The sequence below is a fragment of the Coregonus clupeaformis genome, chromosome 20, assembly GCF_020615455.1.
Source record: "Coregonus clupeaformis isolate EN_2021a chromosome 20, ASM2061545v1, whole genome shotgun sequence".
Taxonomy (NCBI): Eukaryota; Metazoa; Chordata; class Actinopteri; order Salmoniformes; family Salmonidae; genus Coregonus; species Coregonus clupeaformis.
The window spans coordinates 42,209,527-42,236,388 of NC_059211.1; the positions used below are offsets into that span (position 1 = coordinate 42,209,527).

The 26,862-nt window shown below is 40.6% G+C and overlaps 1 protein-coding gene and 1 long non-coding RNA gene across 12 annotated transcripts in view; both read right to left on the reverse strand.

The window, feature by feature from the left end:
• Nucleotides 1-757: 757 nt before the first annotated feature.
• LOC121533426 overlaps nt 758-26,862 on the reverse strand; it is a 139,678-nt gene continuing 113,573 nt past the window's right edge. For 5 of the 11 annotated variants that reach the window (XR_005994459.1, XR_005994457.2, XR_005994455.2 and 2 more), the window contains 3 exons: nt 20,594-20,700; nt 8,030-8,111; nt 758-1,137 (listed from right to left, as the gene is read on the reverse strand). This is a non-coding gene — a long non-coding RNA (uncharacterized LOC121533426). Of the gene's footprint in view, nt 1,138-8,029; nt 8,112-20,593; nt 20,701-22,430; nt 22,542-24,787; nt 26,674-26,862 lie in introns of those variants that run through there. The other 6 variants (XR_005994454.2, XR_005994452.2, XR_005994450.2 and 3 more) reach the window with 3 other exon arrangements.
• LOC121533425 (transcription factor Sox-2) lies at nt 23,516-24,794 on the reverse strand. Its single transcript, XM_041839365.1, has one exon. The coding sequence runs from the start codon at nt 24,712-24,714 to the stop codon at nt 23,767-23,769; it is 948 nt and encodes a 315-aa protein (XP_041695299.1). The 5' UTR covers nt 24,715-24,794; the 3' UTR covers nt 23,516-23,766.

The following is a 26,862-nucleotide window of genomic DNA, read 5'->3' on the forward strand; positions in this document are numbered from 1 at the left end:
GGCCCACTTGTTTTAATAACGTTCCGTGTAAACCTGGAAACACAGGATTCAATCTGCGCTGAACACAGATGGGCTTTCGATTGGTTCTCTCAAGGGTCTTCCTTAGTGTCATGATGCTGACCATCTACTGGGCTTGACTTAAAACCCCCAGAGAGAACGGTTCCTGCTTGGGATCCTCTCAGAGGATATTCAAGTGTGAGTGAGGAGGTATATCCACTTACTGTGTGGTTCCTGTTTGCTGACGTACACAGTAAATACTTGAGCGAGATATCTGTGAAGGATATGGCTAATCAATAAGCCTAAATGACTGGTAGGCAGTGGAACGTGTGTGTGTGTTTTAAATAAAGGGGGGTTGAATATCCATGGCTGAAAGCTGGCCTGGGAGGTTCGAGAGAAAGGAGAGAGAGAGAGCAGCTAATGTGACAGAGACTGTTTCATCACCTGAGGGTTGCAGAGATACAACATGAACGATATACGATAACACACACCACACTAGAGGATAGAGTTACCCTACAATGTCCTGTATTTAGATAAATTATGACCAGAAATCATGTTATCATTTACACGGTAGAGGCTAGCCTTATTCAGATATTTACAGAAGCAATAAGAGTCAAGATCTCTAACCCTACAGTGGCAAATGGCATGTGTAGGGGGGTATTCTCTGTCCTGGAGGGCTGGAACAAAAACCTGCAATGACCTTCCCCTGCTCTGGTTGTGAACTCCCTACCCCAGTTTCCAAATATTGTAATGCACAATATTTATACCAAAGACACCAATTGATTTATTGAAGATATGTAACATCATGAAATATAATACATCAACGGACGATACAGTTTATATCATAAGCAGTGTAACCTTTATTGGTAAAAAGTTTCACTGTTTCAGTTTGAACCATTTCAAAATGAACCATATGATCTGAGAATTGCACAACAGGTATATTGTTAGTCTTCACAGAGACAGATCATGCCATCATGTTTGCAGCAGAAGCAGTGGTGTCTAGATGTGTTTCGTGTGACTCATCTCTCCTTAGGTCCTGTCTTTGGAGCGGTCATTATGCTCTGGAGGTCAGGGTTACAGCAGAGGGACCACCATCACCCACTCATCATTGGATGTGCATCAAGAACGTCAGAAAGACACCTGGAAAAAATACATGTTACACGTATACTGCACCATAGGATTTCATGGTTGAGGTCTTGATGCCCTCCAAGTAAAAGCAAGTCATTCATTTATCTGGATGAAAGGGATGAATTGCCTGTCCTTGTAAATGTGTTTTTCCTCCTTTATGTGTTGGTTACCATAATGCCTTTCAGATGTACTTTTAATGATGAGTCATTTTTTATTTCCATTCTCTTGTGTTTTCTTTCTTAGTGTAAAGCCCTCGCTTTGTATGAAATGTGTTATATAAAAAATATTTGATTGATCGATAGGGACAGCAAGCAGTGGGTTTGGCCCACCAGCAGACGGCGTATCGTCACACACCACACCACATGGTACATCCTGCCTCACCCATGGATCATGCTTGGCATGGGGCAGGGCAGGGTGAGGTGGGGGGGGTGCAGAAAGAGGCCAGGTCTCCCAGGTGTGAGTAATCACCCATCTCCCAAGGCAAACACTGATTGGGAATTTGAGAGCCTCTTAGAGAAAGAGAGAAGGTGTTATCGCTGTCTGCCCCACTGGCTGACCGGGGACCACAAACACCAACGCACAAACCAGCCATATCCTTCCTGCAAAGATGGGGAAATTACTGATTTACAGACCCTGGTTGTCTACATCCTGTCTGGAAAGGCTGCCTTCAGCACACATATTGTACTGCATGGTTTATTCTCCCAGTCATTATATGAGTTGGCCTTATATACATAAGGGAATATAATGAATATAAACCTTTCCCTGCAGACAATTGGAAAAATAGTATTTCATGAAGTGGCACTACAGTTTTGTAGTACTACACGTTACTGTACAACATACAAAACACTTCTACTGTAATTCACAGCACTTCAGCAGCCCTCACTGAGGGGAATACTGTTCAACATCTAGTCAAATCTGCCCGGCTTAAAGACGTTCTCTGGAGTGTGTTTAGAAAATTAAGGGCCTGGATTTTTTCGTAATTGTCCATTTTATCATTTTATTACAGCTAGCTTAATGTGATGGGCTCCTATTATAATTTATGAAATACAATTAAAGCGTGACTTATTTCAGGCCCCACTACAGTGAACTGCATGTGTCGGCTCTGCTATATTTAAATAGCATTAAGTAATTGGAAAAACACAAGAAGGGAAGGCAGAACATGTAACCGAATGGCAAAATTGTCTTTCTGGATTTATTTTCCCCTCCATAAATATTCCAGAGGTTCCTCTATCACGCCCAAGTTTAAAGCAGAGAGGAAATAGTCTTTAACTGATACAGAAACTAATTTAGGATAGCTTGTCCAAAGAGATATGCTTTCCACTGAGAACGAACATTTGGCCCAAGCCGGCACCTTCAGTACAAAAAATGCTAATGAAGTTGATCTCTTAGCCATTCTAAACTAATTGCATAGTCGAGATTACAAAGTATTCTGTCAGTGAAAAAGGGGTTGTTAATTTAAATGGTACCATATAATGCTCATATTCTCCATAAATATGTAGATGGTAATCGGTGGCGGTTGGCTGGGTTCAAATGACACTCACTAGCTGCCAGAACAACCTTCATTCACTAGGCCTCTGTGAGGGGATGTAGCTAGGTCTCACTGGCCATAGCAGGCCTATGTAGGCAAATAGCTTTATTTGCATGAGGAAATGACTAATGGTGCAACTGCTTTTTTTTTTTGCATGCTATAAATATACTTTCAACATCATTACATAAGCTGTAGTTGAAGTGCTACAACACTAAATCCAAACTTTATACCCCACCTTTTTAACAGGAACTAATAGCATGTGCTGCCTATGGACATAAATGTCCTCATAGACGCCAAAGTATTGACTATAGTAACAATAAGTATTCAAAGTATTGCTTCTTTCCTCTAAACAAATAAAACAAAGCATTACAAAACTACAGTCTTGTTCACTTTCCCCCCTCCATTCTCCTCTTTCTCTCGCTCTCTCATTTTCTCTCCCCTCAAAAAAAGACAGAGACAACGCCTTGAGGCTCTCTAGTCACTATTGTGAGTGCCTGTGAGTTCTGTTTGGCCTCATTGTTCTCAGTTAATCAGCCGTGGTAAATGTGGAGCCCTCCAGCTCATTAGGATTCTCAGTCCCTCGGAGCAGAGCGGAGGTGACCATGGGAAGTTCCTGCTGGCTGGGCCTGGCCGGCCGGGCAGCCTACCCTGGAGAGAGAGAATGGCCTGATGAATGACCTGCCTCGGCCCGTCCGGACACCTTGTGAGTCCATCCTTCCCCGTCCTGCTCCCCTCCCTCCCCATGGTTAAAGAGCTCCAGCTCTCCCTTTGACTGTCTGTGGACAAGCCCTGTCTGTTCATCACTCATCCCCGCTCAGTCACAGCTCCCTCCTCGGGTTTCTCTGTGGGACCGTGAGCAGAGGAAAGCACACCCCAGCACTCCCCTTCTCTTCTCCTCTCCTTTCCCCATATCCCCCCCGTCACGCACTGTTTACAAACACTCACTATCTACTCCCGTCTTGGCCCAGCACAGTGTGGGCGGAAGAAGAACACAGCGTGTTCTCGACTTATTTCCCACGCAAATATGTTTTCTTATATGTTTTTGTTGTTTTTGGAGACTAGAGTGAGTTTATAATGTTTATGGTTTTCTAATTTTCGCAATCTCTGAGTAAACTGTGTCAACTCCAGTACCTGCTGATGTGAACGGGACAGAAACTCCACCCTTGAAGGCCTCCTCGAGCCTACCTCTTCCTAGCTTGGCTGTTCTGAGACAGTAAACCAGTTCTGTTGGTATGAGGTGGATGGGAGAGCAGCGACTGGGCTACCATGCTATAGAGAGAGGGGGTTGTGGCAGCGACTGGGCTACCATGCTATAGAGAGAGGGGGTTGAGGCTGGCTGTTTGTATGGCTTGACAATAATTAGAGTTGACTTACCCTCTCCCTGGTTATAATCCGCTGGATATACTGCACTCATACAGGTGTCCAGAAAATCAAATTATCACAACCATGGCAGGAAAACTAGGGGGGAAAGACAGGAGAAAATCTGAACTAGAGATGTCATAGCCTTTCATAAAAAAAAGATTAAACTGCCTGGCTGCACATAAGGCATTATTTTATTTATCATATCTTGGATGTGTGTGTGTATATGTGTGTTTCATGTCCATACAAGGGCATCAAAAGTTTTTAAAGTAAGAGAGGAGGAACCAATCTCTGCAAGATTCAGTAAATACAATAATAGTTCAGGGTAGACTTGCAAGCATGTAATGTGCTTTTCCCCCTTCTTTCGTTAGAAGAGGAGGAGGAGGAGGAGGAGGGTATATGTGCTTCCTTCCCTGCAGGGTCCCAGTATTCCCCCACTCCCCCATCCTCTCATCCCCCCAGCGACAAAGGCCTGGAGCCCGGGCCACTCCTCCAGCTACCCGCCTCCATGAGCACCATGCTGGGGTCTGTGGGAGGAAGCCAGAGTGCCCCTCTACCCCTCCGTCCCCCCCTGTCCCCCTCTGCTCTGTCCTCCCAACCTCGTGGCCCAAACATGTGGGCTCAAATCCCGTCAGTGCGGCCAGACACACGGCTGGAATAAACTCTCCCGACAGATGGAGTTGGCCTCTCCTCCACCACATTCTCCCTTAGAAGTCTCCCGAGTGGCGCAGTGGTCTAAGGCACTGCATCGCTGTGCCACTAGAGATCCTGGTTCGAATCCAGGCTCTGTCGTAGCCGGCCGCGACCGGGAGACCCATGGGGCGGCGCACAATTGGCCCAGGGTAGGGGAGGGAATGGCCGGCAGGGATGTAGCTCAGTTGGTAGAGCATGGCGTTTGCAACGCCAGGGTTGTGGGTTCGATTCCCACGGGGGGCCAGTATGAAAAATGTTTTTAATAATGTATGCACTCACTAACTGTAAGTCACTCTGAATAAGAGCGTCTGCTAAATGACAAAAATGTAAATGTAGAAGTCCTGCATCTCCTCTCTAACCTGAGTGATGGCTGCCCTGTGAGAGGCAGATGTGTTCCCATACTAACAATGTTGTTTTGAAGTCAAGAAAGATCCCAGATCACTGCATTCCTGCACAACAACATTGACAATTCCTACACTTGGTTTGATACATCATGGTTTTCCTCCCAATGACTTGACCCTATGAGGGCTATAGGTTACAGTATTAGGAATTAGTTAAAGGGTTAGTCCTTTTTCAATACTATAGTACAATCCAAAGTACATAGATGTTTAATCAATCATCTGAAGACAATGGGATGTGTGAGCAGAAAAACGTTCATCTTGAAACATGACAAGTGGACAAAGCGCCATGTGTGTGAGCGTAATGAGTCTCGACTTACCCATCCGGAGTTTGGTCAATAAAACCAAGCAACCCAGTAGGACTTCACTCTGTTTGGATTTCAACAACCGTTGAACAAAGCAAATATGTAACTCCAATATTCAATCATTGCACTACCTAAATATTTAACCATGGAAATTAGCAAAAGTAACAAATCCTGGTTATCCCTTTCTGGAAGCCGCCTTCATAAAGCCATCTTCATACCATCATGACAAAGTTAGAAGCTGTCGTGACAATGTAATGTAGACTTTTTAACTGAAGGTTCCATAATGGGTTACACCTCTCCAGCTAGTGTCCTTAACTAACATAAATAGACAAGGTTTTGCCAATGACGGTACAGTTTAAATGTGAGTATCTCCAGAACCCTCCCAATTCCACTGTGTCCCTTAAGATGCTCTCATTAATTTTAGATTGGGTCTAAATTGAGTCTTACTCTTTGTGACCAAGGTTTTAAAATTAGATTAATTTATATTCAAATTGTGACTTGTCCTGAAATAACCATCCTAATAAGAGATTCATTATTTCAGATATGGTGATATTCCACTGTGCTTTACAGTACATCACCTTGTATTGGAACCACTCTGCACCTGCTGCCCCATCATACTGTATGACTGGAGAAGTTAACGTGGCTGGTGACACAGACACATTGGGTTGTTGACTTGAAATAGGCATATTTTACGGGCCTTAAACCTAAAGAATGTCATTGTTCCTGAGCACAGGCCAGTTGCAGCAGAGGACCAACACTGCGCCGCCACCGAGGAGGTGTGAAAAAAGGAAACTTTGTGTTTCCACCACACAACACTCTTATGACAAGCAGGAAATAGTTAACAGAGACATGCCACATTCCACAAGAGCCCAATGCGTCTTTCTCTCGGCACTGTGTGTGACAGAAGTAGGGGTGGAGGGACGCTTGCACAATGCCTGGGGACATTAAGAGACTGAGAACTGGGAAGTGTCCCTCTCTGAAACATCACCACCAGAATAGGGTTCAGGAATGTACACTGTTTTTCTTTACATATGCAGAGAGAGTAGGGTGGACGTAGGAACTCAGTGGTTCCATGATGTGTTGTACCGGTTTGTTAATGAGGGAAATCAAAGTCAGGTGCACAAGAATAGAATGGGGACCAGGCTTGACGATACTAAAAAGTGACAGATACTGTAAACAATCTTAAAATGATCGAATGGACGTGGATTAGGATCAGATCTGGGCCCGGTTTCCCAAAAGCATTTTAAGGCTAAGTTCATCGTTAGAACCTTTGTAGAAGCATTGTTAAATCGCCGAGCTGTTTTCCAAAACCATCGTTAATAACGTTGCACTTGAAAACGCTCGTTAATCTAACGCCTGCCTACGACCACTCGTAGAACAGATAAGTGCGTCGTAAATTATGCTTTTTTGCCCTCGCTTTATACACAGAAGATCTCTGCGAAACATAGAATCACTTGGTTTAGCCGTCTCTCTGTGACCGCCGATAAGTTGACTACAAATACCAAGTTGCCAATGTCTTTGCAATTGATACAAACAAGCGACGTATAAAACCATGCTTCAAATGAAAACAGAGATGACTGCATTCAAATATAAACCGTAAGCTATAGGCCTATTTCAATCATATTGAAATGCATTTCATGTTCAATCAATTGAGCTCTATTTTTCTACTTGTAGTCTACTGTCTGTAATTTGTCTCAATATATTCCATGATGTGTAGTCATGCGCAGTGATGTGCCAAATCTGTGATTTTATGCATTTTCTATGGGTAAGCATTAGAATAAGCCACCTCAATATTTGCAGCCGTAGGTGGTAATATCTTTCTAGTAGCTGATCTGTCATCAGTATTGTGAAATAATTATAATAAGTTAAGATTTCAATGGAGAAAGCTGACCCGAGAGTAGTGCTCTCTCTCTCTTTCGATCCTATCAGTATCGACACATGCTCCAACGACGCACTTAGCGACCGTTCTCTCTGTGTGGTGTTTTGGCAAACGCATGTTACATCTTTGGCCGTTGTAGGAAAGATGCATTGTTAAAACACTTGTAACCCGAAGTTCCATCGCTATCGGGAAACCGGGCCCTGATGTGTAAGTTGATCAGTTGTCTTTCTTCGGTCTCTCTCTGGCTGTGTTTACACAGGAAGCCCAATTCTGATATTTCTTTCACTAATTGGTGTTTTGACCAATCAGATCAGCTCTGAAAAATATCTGATGTGAAGAAATCTGTGATTGTTCAAAAGACCAATTAGTGGAACAAATATTAGAATTGGGCTGCCTGTCTAAACGCAGCCTCACTCTGAGTAATTACCACTCAGCTGTTCTAAAGAACAACCAATGGCAGTCTTCCAATGACTGAGTTAATATTCTTTGTGCCACGCTCAATTTAGAATAGTGATTGTTGGGCCTGCCACCCTCTCAAGACATTGGAGAATGCAACCAACCAGGAAAAACAAGCATGGCATGGCTTCTCAGAGGTAATGGGAAATGTCTGAATATTTCTCAATGAAGGAAGAGAACACTTCTTTTTAGAGGGGAGGAGTATTAATAATAGTAGCTGTGAGCAATAAGGTGTACCAAGGTGTAGCAATGGATGACATTCAAGAGCGTTCTCTTCTCTTCTCACCATATCTGGTGAGGTATCAGTCTCCTGGACAGACATGTGTCGTCTTGGTCATATGGATTTCAGCAACCTCCTCTCACCGTTTCTGTAACAAAATAAAGCACATAAACAAAGTCTGGTTTACTATGTGTTACATATGTATTTAGAATGCTTTCTGTATCTGGGAGCCTCTAGATCGAGGAATGATATTTTTCAGGCAAATCAAATCTAATTTTATTTGTCACATTCGCCGAATACAACAGTTGTAGACCTTACAGTGAAATGCTTACTTACAAGCCCTTAACCAACAATGCCGTTTTAAGAAAAAATAAGAGTTAAGAAAATATTTACTAAATAAACTAACGTTAAAAAAAAAAGTAACATCAAATAACAAGGAGGCTATATACAGGGTGTACCGGTACTGAGTTAATGTGCGGGGCTACAGGTTAGTCAAGGTAATTGAGGTAATATGTACATGTAGGTAGGGGTAAAGTGACTATGCATAGATAATAAACAGCGAGTAGCAGCAGCGTAAGAAAAGCGGGGGTCAATGCAAATAGTCCGGGTAGCCATTTGATTAACTGTTCAGCAGTCTTATGGCTTGTGGGTAGAAGCTGATAAGGAGCCTTTTGGACCTAGACTTGGCGCTCCGGTACCGCTTGCCGTGCGGTAGCAGAGAGAACAGTCTATGACTAGGGTGGCTGTACACAAATGAATCACTTTATGGTTGCCATTCCAACATGAAGTCCCCCTTTATCTAGTCAAAAGGAAACCACTGTTTCCACACCAAACATCGAAAACAAATCTCTGTAGAAAGTTTTTGGGCACGCTTGTATAATCACACAGAGGGTACCAGAGACAGACAGGCCTGTACCAAGACAGACAGGCCTGTACCGAGACAGACAGGCCTGTACCGAGACAGACAGTAGGCAGCAGAAAAGAAAGCGTTGCCTTGTGTTGGACTACATACTGCAGCTGCCTCGCGTTCTTCCAGTAGTTTAATACACATGGGCATGTAATGAATGGGGGCTGCTGTGTTACTGTATGTTACTGTAGGCATCTAGCTCCTATAACCCCACTACAGGCTGATCTGAGGGCTCCACTGCGAGGCATAGCAATCATAATTCTTCCCCATCATAAAGAGGACTTGTTGGGGATCCGTGTGGTCTGTCTGTCTCCTACAATACCCTGCCTTCAGCCTCCGCATTGCCGATGCCAGCCAGACCCAGTTGTGTTCTTTGGCTTGGCAGTGTCTCTGAAACACAGACTGTTCACTCTCCTTGGAGTGGCTCAGAGGAACTTTATTAAAGATGTAGATAAACAGGTTCAAAAAGGTTACACTTTTTAATGGTAATAATGCCAGGGATGAAGAATATCCTTTCCAATGCAAACATGTTTAGAAATATACAGAATTGTACTTTTGTTAATAGCTCCAGACCAACAAGGATTTAAACTATACGCTGAATTATGACATCCTTTGACTTTTAAGTCGATTTCCCAGAATGCATATAGACATGGTTAACATGTTTTCTTTGAGTGCCTCTACTTCAGACAGCATGCTAGTTGTTATTGTGCCAACATGACTACTGAAATCTCCATATGTAATTCTAATTTGCAAGGAGAACTGCAGGTGGCTTTACAGTGTCCTAGCCAAAGCATTAACCAAACAGAGGTGTGTGTCTACTTTGAATATCCATTAATTCTGTTACAGTTGGAGTACAAGAGTGGCGAATCACAAGGCTCATATAGGATTTTCAGGAAGTCACAGCTCTGAACGTGACCGATGATGAGTATTGTATTTTGAAGATTTACCCAGTTTGAGCCACATGATCACTGTTTGTATATAATTTACCCATACAATATCACATTTTTCATACAAACGCATAGGCCCTATACTGATTTTGTGTGTTGCTTTGGATGCGTTGGAAGTGTCAGCTAATTGACCATAACTCTTTCAAAAACCAACTTCCTGGTCTCCCGAGTGGCACAGCGGTCTAAGGCACTGCATCGCAGTGCTAGAGGCGTTACTACAGACCCGGGTTAATTTCCGGGAGTCCCATAGGACAGCGCACAATTGGCCCAGCGTCGTCCAAGTTAGGGGGGGGTTTGGCCGGTGGGGCTTTACTTGGCTCATCGCGCTCTAGCGACTCCTTGTGGCGGGCCGGGTGCCTGCAGGCTGACCCCGGTCGCCAGTTGAACGGTGTTACCTCCGACACATTGGTGTGGTTGGCTTCCGGGTTTAGCTGGCGGGTGTTAAGGAGCGCGGTTAGGCGGGTCATGTTTCGGAGAACGCATGACTCTATCTTCGCCTCTCCCGAGCCCATTGGGGAGTTGCAGCGATGAGACAAGATCAAAAATTGGGGAGAAAAAGGGGGTAAAACACAAAAAAATTAAATTACAATTCCTTATCATTAACATTTCCCCCAAATATTATCCTCATATAGGTAAAGCCTATGTAAATGAGTGTGGAGGAGATGATGAATAAACAGGGTTGAAAACCAGAAGTCCTGTTGTGTGTGTGCACTGCACTCTGTGATTGTGCTCTAGTATGTTTGTTCCAGTGAGAGGGGCCATGTTCAGCACAGACTGGGCCCCCATAATGCTGCAAATGCCACGGATTTGGAGCTGTCCTTTGTTGTCCCGGCATGCTGACATCACATACTGCTGATGGGCCGAAATCCCTCTTTCTCCAGCACCATCACTTTTGAAACAAAACTGCCATGACACTGATGAGTAATGCCAACTTGCCAAAAAATCCCTCATTAAATCACACACACTGGCACACAGTCACCTACACACACGCACATGTGCGCATACACACAAACACACACACTGCGCACAATAAATCCAAAAGGTAATCAGAAATATATTGCTGCTGCCACAAAAATGGTTCATTAAGCCTCTACAAGTGGATCTGGTACTTACTCTATTGTCTCTGATGCCAACTCTGGTTCTGCACACTAACCTGTCCTTCACCAAACACACATTAGCAGGAAGAAGTGAACGTGTAAAATCCCTTTCTCCACATTTTAACAAACAAATACTGAAACATTACTACAAACAATGTCTAAAGTGGCAGATATTATGTTGAAGACATAAGGGCGGCAGGTAGCTTTGTGGGTAAGAGCTTTGTGCCAGTAACCGGAAGGTCGCTGGTTCTAATCCCCGAGCCGACTAGGTGAAAAATCTGTCGATGTGCCCTTAAGCAAGGCACTTAACCCTAATTGCTCCTGTAAGTTGCTCTGGATAAGAGCGTCTGCTAAATGACCAAAAAAAAATATATATATATATATGCTTTGTATGCTTGTGGCCATATTGGTATGTGATAGGAGAGAGAAAATAGTAGGTTTGCCATTTGCATGGAGTTATAAGACACAGAGAATGTAAGGTTAGCTCTGTGCTTACCATTCAGTGTTTACAGAAACATTTGCATAGGAACACACGACTCAGGCCTCTTGAATGGATGATTGATTAGACATGAGGCTAAATAAAGCAAGAGAGATTCTCCCTCTCGACTGAGTTCAAGCTTAGGATACACCTATTGCTGTGGGTCGTCCCCTGTAGCTCAGTTGGTAGAGCATGGCGCTTGCAACGCCAAGGTTGTGGGTTCGTTTCCCACGGGGGGCCAGTATGAAAATGTATGCACTCACTAACTGTAAGTCGCTCTGGATAAGAGCGTCTGCTAAATGACTAAAATGTAAATGTATCCATTCAGTTTGAAAATAATAGTGAAACACGTCCTTTGTGCTAACACAGGATCACTCCATGAATGTCATCTCCAAATAACAGAGCGAGCGTTTTTCCAGTTATAGGGATGGCATGCACCTTGCAGCACTCTCTTCCCTACGGGTACAGGAAAACTGTTGGGATGATACCAGCTCTCAGAAGCATCATGGAGGTCCCACTCAAACACAATCAAATACAATCAATCACAATAGCATCCTCAGGCACTCAGACTAGTGCCCTCCCTCTTTCTATCTCTCTCACTCGCACACACACTCGAACACATACACACAGAACACCCTCTAGAGAGTAGCAGTCTGTTTAACGTGACAAATAGCATCATTTGGGAGCCCATGGGGCATATCCAGGACCAAAGAGACAGCAGATTGAAATATCCTGTGAAGAGCTGCCCTTTATTCACACATGCTCTTGTGGGACTCGCCATGACAATTTCAAAATCACTGATAAAGTTGACACATATTTGCAGGGCCATGAGCACCTCCACCCTCAGAGAGGGAGGTAGCCATATCCTCAATCCACATGGGATGATGTGTAACCAAGCTAAACTATGTCATGGAAAAGCAATGTTTTCAAAGTCATAAGCATAAGTGACCATTCTAAAAACATTAGTATTAGCAAAGGTTGGATATCTGTATTTCACAAATGTATGTATACTTTAGTTATCATCAAATATATATATTTATTAATGTCATTGATCTACTAGAAAACTCAATATGAAAACAATAATTTTGGGGGGTATTCTTGAGGTTTATTTTTTATTTTATTTTTTTATCAAGTGAAAGGGGAAATGGGGACTTTCAGAACTGCATGAACACCCTGATAACTTTCAATCAAACATCACTACTAAAAAATACTGTAAATCTTCTCAGTAGATCGGTGAACTCCAGTGACATGTAATGCAACAAACCGACACAATCTTGAGCTGATGAAATAGAACAGCCGCTCTGTGTTGCACACACACACACACACACCAACTCTCTCCTAACTGCTGAAAACTTTTAATGACCACTTCTAGCACACACCCATTGCTGAAGAGCAGCTTTGGAAGCCTCTCTTACTGAAATCTGTGGAGATCTGTCAGTGCCAACTAAATTCTCACCCAGGTTGTCAACCATGCCTCTACTAGACAGGGTCACAGGGTTAAAATCGATTTCACAGGCCACCTGGAGAGCCTAGGTTGCAAACTGACTCAAAAAATTTATATCAGACTTCGAATTGCTTACCACCCAGGGCTAGGCCAGGGCTAACACGCCCACTAAAAAAGTCCCCAGCCCAACAGAAGTTGGCACAGGCAGAGGCTGGGAGCTGTTGACCCTGCAAGCTGACCTCCTCAAACTTCAACTGAATTGTTCTGGCAGTTTCCACGGTGACGAGGCACTCCAAGCTTTATCCTACTTACTGAAATAAGAGGGACTGTAATACACTGGGCAAAAAAGTTGCATCTCCTTATTTTCAATGAATGTCCTTTTTATACGGTACCTTTTGCAGTTTATTTTGTTATTAGGTTGGATATATTCAACTGTGTTATGTATTCGATAAGTATCTTGAGATAATAATGTATTATTTACAAAATTATAATTTATATATTTATAATAATGATAATAGTATTATAATAATGGCTGTTGTTGTTGTGGAGGAGTAGGCTGTTTTTGTGCTTTTTCTTGTAGTGTCAATGTGGTCATGTCCTTTTCTGCCTCCCCTCCCCATGTATGAATAACTGTTATTAAATTCCATTGCTGTCTTTCAATTTGTATGTAGGCTGAATAAAAAGCTATCTGAGTCACCCAAATCTTTGTGTTTAGTGATTGTTCTTGTCCAAGAATCCAAGCACAATTTCCGCTCAACAAACTGGAGTATCAAAAGGGGATTCTTATTAAAACCACAATTTCATATCACTTCCACTTATGTTGACTTTTTCCACCTGTGTGCTACTTATGGACAAAGATGTTTGAGATCAATTCAGTTTTAATGTATTGTTTTTTATGAGGATCTTTCAATTCATGAACTGAAGTTAAATTCACTTTCTGAATTGAAAACTGAATTTGTATTTGTATTTATTAGGGATCCCCATTAGCTGCTACCAAGGCAGCAGCTACTCTTCCTGGGGTCCAAACATATTAACGCACTTACATTACATATAAAACAAAATATAAAACAGTACATCATATGACATTATTACACCACTACCTATCTACAATACAAAATGCTTAATACCACCATACAACAATATCACAATGTGTGCGTATGCATGTGTCTATACCCTTGTGTGTGTCTCTTCACAGTCCCTGTTGTTCCATAAGGTGTATTTTTACCTGTTTTTTTAAATCTGATTCTACTGCTTACATCAGTTACCTGATGTGGAATAGAGTTCCATGTAGTCATGGCTCAATGTAGTACTGTGCGCCTCCCATAGTCTGTTCTGGACTTGGGGACTGTGAAGAGACCTCTGGTGAGACCCCAACCCTGATAGACAATACTCTATTTTCAAATGTTGTGTGTGTATTTTTTATGAGATCTTATAGAAAGCGAGAACTGGTTTATCATTGGGCAGCCCTCTCAAACTTTTTCCTCAGAATTACAGAATAAAAAGTGGTTTGATACTTTACTGTATCCAATGGAATGCTACAGAAATCGCCCAAGGGTCACCATTTGAGCTGCTTCTTACACAGGCCTAGAGTTCAAGACAATCAGAAATGTTGTAGTGAAAGATAGGTCTAGTCCTTTAACAAGATGACTATTAATCAATAACTGCACTTTTCAAATGTTACCTTTTCCATTCCCTGTCACCAAGTTATGATTCGATCGATTGATCAATTTCTTAATTAATTTTCCCTTTCTAATCTCGCCCGGGGTGACTGTGTGATGGAGTGATGTTCTGATTGTGGGGTTGGATGCACGTGCAGTAGAAGGTGCTCATGGGAGATGTCCCGCTTACCATCAGGCAAAACGTTGAATGACCCAACCTGTCACATAATCAATAACAGCGTTCCAGCTGTCGAGGATTTTCATCTCTTCTTGAAGTCGTAACTTGGTCTGACACCCTGCCAACGTTGTGGCCTCGCTTCATATGGCCATTCACTTCATCAGTTAAGCAATGAGCCATGGAAATATAGGGCATTACTGTTTCCTTATGTATGCCTACAACTATGGAAGATTATACAAAATAGGGGCTTGAACAAAAAAACAACTTTACGGTGGCCCTCTGTCTCTCTCTCTGAAAAATGTATCTTGAAGCAGACGGTTGGTTTTTACTTGTGGTAGGCTAGGCTACAGAACTCGTTTCACTGCGTTATGCTAATAGTTGGGGCTTATAGCGCAGAGACAGTGAAATCTCATCCAGGCACTTTTCTGAGGGAGATGTCATTTCGCAGGGGGGACACAATTACGAGCTCGGGAGTGACAGAGCTCTGATCTCCGCGATAGGGAGATAGCCACCTGATTTAAAATGGTTCGCTTGTTCCCCTCAGTCACTCGATCAGCGTGCGAACTCTTGTTATTTACAATCAAATGCAGTGCAGAACAGCATACCTCCATACCTGTCTCTTTGCCCTATATTAAACCTGCAACAGGTTCAGCTCCAAAAACCCAACAGTGTAGACCTTAATAACAAAGGAATTAATAGGTTATTATTATTATTATTATTATTATTATTATTATTCACTGTATTTAGACTAAAACTAACTTTTGTGTTCGCAACAGTGGACGTTTAAGAAACGAAAAAATTACATTATGAACAATATATGAATAGCCTAATATTTCCCAGAAGTGAGAGTCATCCTCTCCCAACCAGCGCGCTGTTTACCCCATGCAGACAGATTCTTGTCGCATCTGAGTCATGCCTCATTATCAGTCACAGAAAAACGCCTTGGATGGTCTCTAGAGACTTTTTTTTTTAATAGACCCACTTTTCCATTCCAGAACGGTTTCTCCAGAACGGCATGAGAGAGACCATTCAAAAACTGAGAGCCACGGAGCAGTCTTGAGTATTATAATTAGTGTGATGCAATCCATAGAAATGTATGGATTCAACATAATCGACTTTCCAGTTCTAGTGGTAGTGATAGAATAGGCAAGTAGTTGGAAGATATAATTGACTGTTGGAGGGAAGTCATGCATGTAATTTAGTATATTTAACACAACCATTTTCAATGATCAATGATTAAGCGTGAACTCATTTAATTTTTCAGTCTCTGCTTTATCATTTTTTAACTTACAGAGGCCCGAGTTATAAATGATATTTGTTCGATTGTGTCATACACTCACAGAGCAGGCCTATTTGATGGAGTTTTATCTAACACATTGATGTCTCTAACTTCACTGAATATGCTAGGCCTACTTAAATCATGGTATCCAATATCGGCTATTCTCATTTTCATATAGGCAAAATGTGTGCGTTTTTTACATCTGTAGATATGTGATAATTTTACGTTATTTTGTCAACAAACCCACGCGCTCAAGGCGAGTACTTCTCCAACTTCCATTGAAATGACTCGGGCATCATGTCCAGAGAAATATAAAGGGCCGTTGTGGAGCCCTTTCAGTGCTCAGACAAACTTTGTATACCCTTTATTCTAAAGCATACAGAAAGTCAGCCGCTAGCAAACGAGCTGCTGTCGTAGATTTATTTCCACAAACAATCTCGATATGACACAGGGATAAAAAAAACTAAAACATTGATAAAGTTGGACAAGGCTAAACTTTTCTAGGCCTACAGTTGAAACTGTTTGCCTAGCTAGCTACAGGTCTATAGGCTTATATGGAATGATTGAAATACTGTATCTAAAGATAATACTATTTTTTTTGGCTATCTTATTGATTTGTCTAAAATCTCGAAATGGTGTTTCCCAGATGTTTAGAATGTGGTCGTTGATCAATATGGGGTGCATGAAGCCTGAAATCGTGAAGGCATTAAGTAAACAATGAGATCTGCTGTTGGGGAAGTCAGTGCATTGTTGTCGGCAGAGGGTTGTATAATACCATTGCCACTTCTGGGAAATGACAAAGAAGTTCCCGTTTCGTCTGCTAACGATTTACCCAAAAAGTATGTTGAATGTCATATATAGGCCTACAATGTAACAGATATGATTGTAGAAAGATTTGGAATAAACATCACACTTTTCACGAAATAAACTAAACTAAAACGTTACGTTTTTTATTGTATAAGACATGTCATGACATTTTATATTTTATTTTAATAGGTTTATTCATTAGTTGGTAGTCCTGTCATATTACTTATTTAGTCTAGTAAGCCTAATGAACATTGTGTGAGCCAGATGCAACATTCAGACCCTCAGCGTCTCTGACGTTCCATAGTGCAAAACTAAATAAGTTAACAGGTTAGTCATATTTGTCACCATTTGATGCTTATTGGCTAAACCTGTGCTTAAACTTGTGCTTGAAAGGGGCTAAATGGAAGATATTAGGGGTAGAAAGTGGTATGTCAAAAGATTGTAGTCTATAATTTACAAATGAAAAGTGAACAAACTACTTTTTACAACTTGTTGTAAGCTTTAATCATGCAGTGTTCAGCTTTGTTATTTATTAGGTTTGCAACAAAAAAAACTAATCACAATTGTTTTTCGTTAAAGGCCTGAAGGGAAGCATCAACACAGCAGCACAACTATTAAAAGCTGTCTGAAACAGGCGTTCTGCTCACCACCCTACGCACTCAGCTCCTCGCCTCGTTTTTATCCCAGGCTGCCAGTGGTCCATAAAGCTCGAGCTTGATCTGTATCTTACTGCACACCCCTGCTGGCTGCACCGCTGCATCAAAGCATATATTGTTTTAGGCATAGGGTGGACAGACCAATAGCTGTGGAAACGCAGAAACACTTGTCCCCCTATTGTTGCGCATGGGTAAACTTTGTTTCCACACAATAATAGTAAAGTGCGCCGCTTTCACTTTTCGACACGATTAAAATGTATTCAGCCTATCCTGTAGCAGTCCGTCATCACCTGTTGCCTGACAGACTGCTGTATACATGTGTCAGTAAAGACCAGTAGCCAGACAGACACAATGTCCCTGAAGTGAAAGTATTCCAAGTCTGCTCAGCCTTATTTCCCTTCACACAATGACAATGTTGACAATCAAGATTACTATTTTTTTTTACTTTACCTATAGGCAACCGTTTAACGTTTTCGTATAGACTATTTGAAGGGGAAGGAGGCAATGGGCAGTACAGTGCAAATAATGTTAATGTTTCCCTTCCTAGAATAGAGGAATTAGAGTCACAAATGGTGAAGGCTAGAACTGACAGTGGACGTGTCGTCTGCTCTAAGTTCAATATCTTTGCTGTTCACTTGTAGTGGCCATGCAGCTATTGAAATCTTCACAATTAGATGTGCATTGTTCCCTCCCCAACAACAATGCACAGAGAAAAGGTCTTCACTGTCGGAGCCAATCCAGCGAAGCGTTTGACGTTATTACAAAATAAAGAAATGGTGATTCATATTGTTGTTCAGTAAAAAGGCCAATTATCAGCTTATATCCTGTCATTGCAAGTGTATTAACTCGAATTAGTTATAAAACAATGTGTATATTTAACTTTGAGATGCCACTCTTAGCATGTCCCTTTCTAAAATAGGCCCCAGAAATCGTTTCTAAACTATGATAAGCGGTGACATGCTTCATCATAAAAAGCAAAATCTTCCAATATAACGGCAGTTTGTTTTTTTACTGCATCCCATCATTGGAAGAGCATCCAATATGCTGTTAATAACCTGATTAATGCAGATATGTTAAATTCAATCAGCAACAAATACTCTCAACTTCTCCCTCAAAAAATGTAAATTTTATCTTTTTTTATTAAAACACAAAAAAACTGGAGTCACTGAAACAGTGAAACGTGAGAGACCAACCGTTGTATCTTATCAGAGCTATGCACCGCGGTTTGATTAGAATTATAGTCAAGTGCTAGCGGCCTCCATAGCAACTTGAGTACAGTGGTATATTGTATTTACTAGCACACTGGTAGGCTACTAATCCATTGAACAGTCGTCCCTGTTCTAATCCCGTCTCTCCTAGAAACCAGAATATGTAATGAGTTTAGGGTCGCTGTTCTAGAATTTAAAACCCACCATCCATCAAATTAGGGTGTGTCCAGAATCGAAAACAACTAAATGGCCATGGTGATAATTGAGAAAAAGAGGGTTCGACATTTTATTGTTATTAATAACATCCCACTGGGCACAGACATCAGTTCAACGTCTAGTTTTGATTTACATTTGGTTGAGTTGTTAACTCATGTGAATTCAACGTGAAATCAACAAAAAAATGTCACCATGTCATTGGATTTTGGTTAAATGTTGGCTGAAAAAATTACGAAATTCCGTTACATTGATGACTTTTTTCTAATCCAAATCAGTCGTCTACGTTGATTCAACGTCATCACATTGATTTTTTTGCTGTTGAAATGACGTGGAAACAACGTTGATTCAACCAGTTTTTTACCAGTGGGATATGATCACACCATATCAATCAAACGGAAATAACTTGAAGAATGTTTTCAAATAATGTGTGATGTTCTCAAAGCACGCATTTTGATATGGTTATAAACCTTTCATTATCAAACATTAGTGATAAAAACAGAAAAAGTGAGCATTAACAATACTGAGAGTCATTCGGTCCCACGCTTGTGTAGGCTATGTCGTTATATCTGCTGGCGAGCTGAAAGTGCGTGCTCTCGGCTCGGTAAGGCCTGCATTGCACTGAGAATGTGTGAGAGGCGCAGAGATGATGGCATGCTGGCTGACAGTGTGTGGTCTATTGAACAGAATGCGCATTTTGGCCGCGCAGAGAGACCCCGGTCCCCCTGCTTCCCTGCACCTGCACTGGATCAGGGAGCGACTGCCATTCACCCCACGAGAGACTTAAAATAGACAGCATCTCTGACAGATTTCAATTCAACGAATCTCACAATGCTGCATCCTCCCACATATATCCGTCCACTACAACCCCCAACTTCTCAAACTACAGCAGAGAAAGCGAGAAAAGTCATTACTATAGAGAAAAGTAGTTTTCTTTACACTGTAGCTATTAGTTAGAATGCTATCAATGGATAGACCCAATGATGTGCATAACGAGACATATTTTCCTGCAGAAATAGCCTAATAAGTGTGTAGAAATATCAACAACAATAAAACAACATCAACAATACTAATAAATAATAAAATATATATTTCAAAATCCATTATGCCACCAATTGAAATAAAGGGGTAGGCTTATAGTGATACGCGTAGACCTATGCCTATTCCTGTTGTCTATGCTATTACTTTTATCCACATTTCCTTAAATAGGCTATGTTTTATTCAATACATGATATGTTATAAGAACACATACTATCGCACATGGTGTGTCCAACAAAATATTACCCAAGGCGAAAAGGAAATTCTCTATTTACCAATCTACTACATGTGACGTCATTGCTCCGTACTATCAGTAGGCTAAATCTGGTAACTGATTTGGGGGTTGGATTAGAAGCCTAGTTGGCGTCCATTACTTGTGCGCATATTCCACTACCTCTGGATCAGAGAACACTATGGGACACATCTCTCCCGTGTTTATATCATTTATCAAACAATATACATTTTATTAACTACAAAAATGTATATAGCCCTACAAATATTACATAGCCTATATCTGATTAAATATGGAGGTCTCTTGCCGTAGGCTATATCTTCCTACCCATATGAATGAGATCTGGACACTAGATTAACATGTGTTTATACACGTTGGCCCCTCATATGTTATGATAATTACTTTCCAGGAAGAGCGTGTCATTTCACAAAGATATCAAAAGATAATATCTGAGGGGTTTTACTATGAGCAAAACATAGTGCGCTTACCACCTGTTGCTGTCCAAATAGCTGCGGCAGCCTCTGGTTGGACGGCGGTGGAGCAAAACCAGGCCTTTTGGAACCATTGGGTCCTCTTCTTATACACTGCTGTTATCCTAAATCACACAAAACGATATATTTAGTTGTCAATTTTTTATGAGTGCCTATATCCAAGCATATGGGGGCCTACGCCCAAGCATTCAAAACATGAGAGGATTGAACAAAAACCAGCAGTTTTAACGTAGGCGCACCATTGAGCGCTTTGAGATTAAATCACGCAATTGAAAATAAATTTAAACACTCCTCTTTTATACTTTCCTCCTACTGTGGTGAGCCAACAGGGGGATTCCTTGACTGATTACTGGTCCTCCAGGGAATAGAAAAAGCATTATATCCCTTATTCAATGTGTAGAAAACGTGAGTCTCTCAATGGAAGTCCAACACAAAAGTCTCAAGTTCAATAGGTCCAGTAGCCTAATATAATTGCTAGTTCATGCCCTGTACCTTATCACAACTAATGGGAATATAGTCGACACCTCTACTAAAACGTGCTCCGTTAATATTTTCATGAATGTTTTTCACTTATATGTTTGCAATAGACTTTAAAGGTAAAATGCTTATAGGCTATCAAATGTGTCTTTTCTACCAATCTCCAAAAAAACACTAATGAAACTAAAGCTAAACGCTCATACTTAAATATTTCACATATGATGACATTGGCCAATCCTGCTGCCATTACATTAAAATAAAAACCTTTACACACTCGACCTTTAAAAATCCTAGTTTATGAAACATGTTCAGCTATTACAACCAATTCTACTGCTTGTATAAATAATTAATTGAACCACTGCTCCCTGACCCCTTGAAAGTCCGGTAGGGACACGTTTGTCGAATAATACTTTGAAATGAGCCCTCGTCAAATATTCATTTAGCGATTAATGTGAGCTCCTCTCCCCTGAGACCTAGTGTAATAGAAGCTCCCAGCCTTGGCAAGCAACAGTGCAAATCTACCTCTACAGTTCAGAAGAAGAAAAAAAATGTTTTTAACAACCCCAGATTTAAACCGTTGTTATATTCAAGGCATGATCCATAATCTCATCTAGGGCTATCTTTATTTTTATTTTTTTAGAAACAACAGATGACAGTGCGAACACAGGATTTTTTTTAAAGGTATGCCCATCGACCCATGGACATGAACGGTGTGAACCATGGTTAAGCGAAATCGTAATTTGAATAAACAGTGAATTCAATGGCCACTCGAAGATGGAGCTACAGTATTTAGGCTAGGCCTCTGAGTGAAAATTATTTGAGTTGTTTGGGTCTTTTGATTCTTTGCAGAAATACTTTCCATTTGATTTAGTCATCAGACAGGCTACATTTAGTGTAAGTCAGTCTTACAATTGGATACTAAACGAATAATCAAATTAATATGGAGCGGCATTAAACCGCACAATGAAAAATACTGTTAATGTGGTGCATGCTTTCAAGACAAGTAGGCCTATGCTTTCAAGACAAGTAGGCCTATAACAATAGGCCTACTTGTAAAATAATATATTTTTTTCGTTGTTGCTCAGTGGGTCTATCTATATTCATATATCAAGAGCCTTTAATGTTATTACATTTTAAATGATCGATACTACAAACATGCCTTCATAATCCAGCCGCTGTTGTCACACTCAAACTTTATTTTCTGATCCACGAGAGGTAAACTTAATTCAAATCCGTATAGGCCTGTTTTAAATAATATGCATGCCCCGAACAAACCTGTTCTCAAATAGAAAATGTAATTAAAATAAATCAAATGATGAGTGTATTGATTATTGAAAAATATAAAATGAACGAATACCTTGGTGAGAATCTTGAACATTTTGGGCGAATAATCTTCCCCTCAAAGCATAGGTTTACAGGCAACAAACTCTTGCATGGTAGTCCTTCGTAATCCTTAGGCGCATAGGTCCTTTCACAAAAAAATTAAAACGTCGTTAACCTAAGTCTTAATCATCTAAATATGTAAAATGACAAAGCATAGGAAACACAGGCATGCACGCGTGCGCGTGCACACAGAAGCATACGCACAATAAAATGATTTGCTTTGATTTTGTCTTTGTTGATAGTTCTGATGAGATATGATTTAAGATTTAGCACGTTATAGATGTATTATATTCCTGTGTTTCCTTGGATTGTAAAAAAAGAAAAATATAATAAATATGACAGAATATGAAAGGCTATCAAGTTCTACCATATCATGTGATTAATAAATATTGATGCAACATGAATAACATAAATGCAATACAAAACATGGTCAATCCACAACAAATTTAGCGTGGATGACAATCTTATCTAATGAATTAAATGATAAATAAAATCAAAACTCATACAATTTCAAGTATCCAAATTTCAAAAATTTATTCATTTCAAACTGCATATTGAAAAAACTCAGCTGAAATTGTAACTGTTATAATGATGATATTAGTTCGAATATATATATACATGAAGTGTTGGCAACTGTGTACAGGCCAAAATTTAAAATACAACTACGGGAATGAAATTTGAAATAAAAACTTAATATCACAGTAAATATACATAAATCGTACAAATCATTAGAAAATAAAGAACACAAACTTTATACCTCTAACAGATGAAAAGTGGGAGACAAAATATAAATTAACAATTATGCTTAACCTGCAAGGAAAGGTTTCTGCTTCTTCTTCTTTTTTTTTTAAGGAAATTAAAATGGTTTAGTACTAATGACCCTCAAGGAGAAACATTTACCTGCTTTGCTTTTACTCCCGCTATTCCAATGTTTGCAGTTTTAGGAGCATCTTGTACTCAATTTCAATTCTGACGTTTTCTTTTCTGCAGACTTTCTGATTATAAAAATGTAACCTCTTGTAGTTTACAAACATTACATCTGATTGTTATGTTTCTTTGATAAATACTGTACAAAAGGTGATTGCAATAATAAAACATCTGATTGAGACTCTCCCACTTTCTACTTTCCAAACTTATACATCATTGAAAAACCTTTGCAGAGTTCCTATCATTCCTCTAGAACTTATCTTTCGAATAGAAAGACAAAAAAGTTTTATGTTCTTTCCTTGAGTTCTATACAACTTTTCCCACCCCAAATTTTCTGTACAAAAATAGTCCAAAGTAGTCCAGTTTCTCTTATAAAAGTTAATTTACATATGTGATAATGGGAGTGTGCCATTGATCGTCGTGCCGGGTACAGGTGCGCTCTGGTAATGTTGGGACATGTGGAGTCTGCTTTGGGCAGTTTGCTCCGGCACCTCAGCGCCCGGTAAGTACATACTGATCATGTCCCGTAGGTCTCCTGTCTGACACGGAGCACCCCTGGAGTGAGACGACGACGTGACTACGGGGGGACTGGAACTGGACTCTGACTTGACCACCGAACCCATGGAGCCCAGAGTCATTCCAGGAGTGCTCTGCTGTGAGTAGGACATGCTATACGTGGGTGATCCGTTCATGTAGGTCTGGGAGTTAGTCATGGAGTTGTACTGAAGTGCGCTCATGTCATAGCGGTGCATTTGCTGCATCTGCGCGTTGTTGTGAGCGTTTAAACCAGGGTGCTGCCCGTAGCCAAGCTGCTCCTGCATCATGCCATAACCTCCATTGGTCCAGCCGTTCATATGTGCGTAACTGTCCATCCTTTGATTAACCCCACCGCCCAAGCTTCCCCCTACACCCACTCCCGCGCCCATGCCATTGCCGCCCGGTGCAAGAAGCCCACCTGGCAGAGTGTATTTGTCCTTCTTCATCAGCGTCTTGGTTTTCCTCCGGGGTCTGTATTTGTAATCCGGATGTTCCTTCATGTGGAGAGCACGGAGACGCTTCGCTTCGTCAATGAAAGGTCGCTTTTCGCTCTCAGATAGAAGCTTCCACTCCGCCCCAAGTCTTTTGCTTATTTCCGAATTGTGCATTTTGGGGTTTTCCTGTGCCATCTTTCTTCGTTGTCCCCTCGACCAAACCATGAAGGCATTCATGGGTCTCTTGACTCGGTCTGGACTGTTTTTCTGGTTGTTTCCAGATGAATTTGAATTCCCAGTACCCCCAGAATTTGTCTGGGGTGCGGGGGGTTTCAGTTCAGTTTCCATCATGTTATACATTATTAACAGATTTTTATGAAACTTGCCCGACCAATTAAAAAAGTCCAACTCAAAGGTAGTTAGCTGGAGTTACCTTGTCGTTTTCAGTAACTTTGTAGAAATAGTAAACGTCTTTTTGCTTTCAGCCAGTAGGTCCTGTTGTGTCCACAAACTTCTCTCTTGGTCTCAAAGAATCAACAAACTACTTTTCCCTCTTCGCCAGAGCTTTGACAACTCCTGATACTTTTTGAACAAGTTAATAGACAACCATTCATGTGATGAGGGCTGTCAGGGAATAAATGCCTTTTTACCTGACCAATCACAGAGCGACTGTTCCCTCCGCCAGGATTGTGTCTTTTATTTATCATAAAGGGGCGGGGTTACTTGCGGTCAGTGGTGGAGCACAGAGGCAGATGCTGCTGTTATCAACCAATAGGCCTCAGCTATATATTTATTATTGCAAGTGCTTTAAGTGGAAACATTTCACTAGGATGGCTAACTTTAAGTGCTTCCTACTGAAAATCGAAGGATTACAAGCTCCAGAAATTATACAGTAGGATACATTTAATTATGTTGGCTATTATTTTAAGCCAACATTCAAAAGTTGCTGAGAATAATAAATAACATTTTAAACTTCATTAGATATTTCATCTTTACTGAATCAAATGTAAATGTGTCTTTATATCATGTTTGCTATTTCTAGGCTATATTGTGATTTTTTTTAAATGTTCAACGACTAAACAGGGGCAAAGTAAATGGGGCAAAATCAATCAAAACTTAAACATACAAATATCCTAGCCATAGTAACTGTCATTAGGCCATAGTAACAGTTGTAGTAATAGTTGTGAATGTAGTAGTCTAGTTGTAAGAGGCTATAGCAATAAGGGTGATGTTATTCCTTTTCTGTTAGTAATTAGGCGATGTGTAGCTATCCATGAAATAAATATTAGTGTTTTGAGTTAACTTAACATAAAAGGAACCGATCAGCAAGTTCAGCTCGGTTTTTGCACTGAAAAGGGGATAGGTAATCTTAGCTGTTTCCCCATTGTTGAAATGGATGAGCTTCACTTGAACTGAAGTTGAATGCCAACAGAAAACGGAGACATGCCCATCACAAATAAGTTGCTTAGTTTTGTTTCGGGTGTTTTCAGTACATAAGCCCGAACAAAAGCATGACTACATATAGCCTAACTTCCATTCCGTTGTTAAGATCTTTGTTGTTGAAATTCATTTAGTCACAAGACGTGAGTAAACAAAAAAGGTTTACTCACTAACAATATGACCAAGAGTGGTCACTACTTCAATGACAGGCCAAAATAACACGCAATTTTGCCCATAGGTTTTCAACCCATAACATCAACAATTGGCATTATTAAAACTCCCATAGGATTGATAAATGTTTTAAATAGGCCTATACAATTGTTTTTATTTGTTGATGATCTGATGGTTAATTTACATTTTAAATGTGAGCTACAACAGCTGATAGAATATGAGAAGCGAAATACAGTAACAAGCCCCTATGTGTCCAGTAAAAGCACGTGTTTATACATATCTAAATTCACACATAGGCTATATCCAAAAGGTTAGGTATGAGCCAAACAGACAGATGAAGCCACGTTGTTACATGCCTTCAGCGCCGTCTGCTGGCGAAATAGACAATAGCAAAAACACATTTATGAACCTAAAAGGTGTCATGGAACACTGTTATAGCCTAAAACGCTAATTTATTCTGTTGTGCACTGTAATAATATAACTTGTATAGGCTACCAACTACATTAGTATACTGATAATGCTTTTTCATTTTGTAGGCTACATTCACGCTTATGGTAGAACAGTTGTCAATGAATGATGCTGGAAATCCTGGAAAAGCATCAAATAGGCCTATACATAAATGTATCGAGAAACTAGACACTTTATAGATTGTATTTTTAGGACACATTCTTGTGAGCTTGTAAATACAAAATCTTAAACATTTTAGTAATATACATCTACAATGCTTAACCTATAATATTACATAAAATTATATTTTAAATAAAATAATTATAGGCCTATTTTGTACATTTCATCAAACATCACTACTTATTTAAATGATATAGAAATTGGTACATCGTTTATTACCACCATATTGAAAAGGTTAACATTTGGAGTAATTGGGTGAGATGTGGTGAT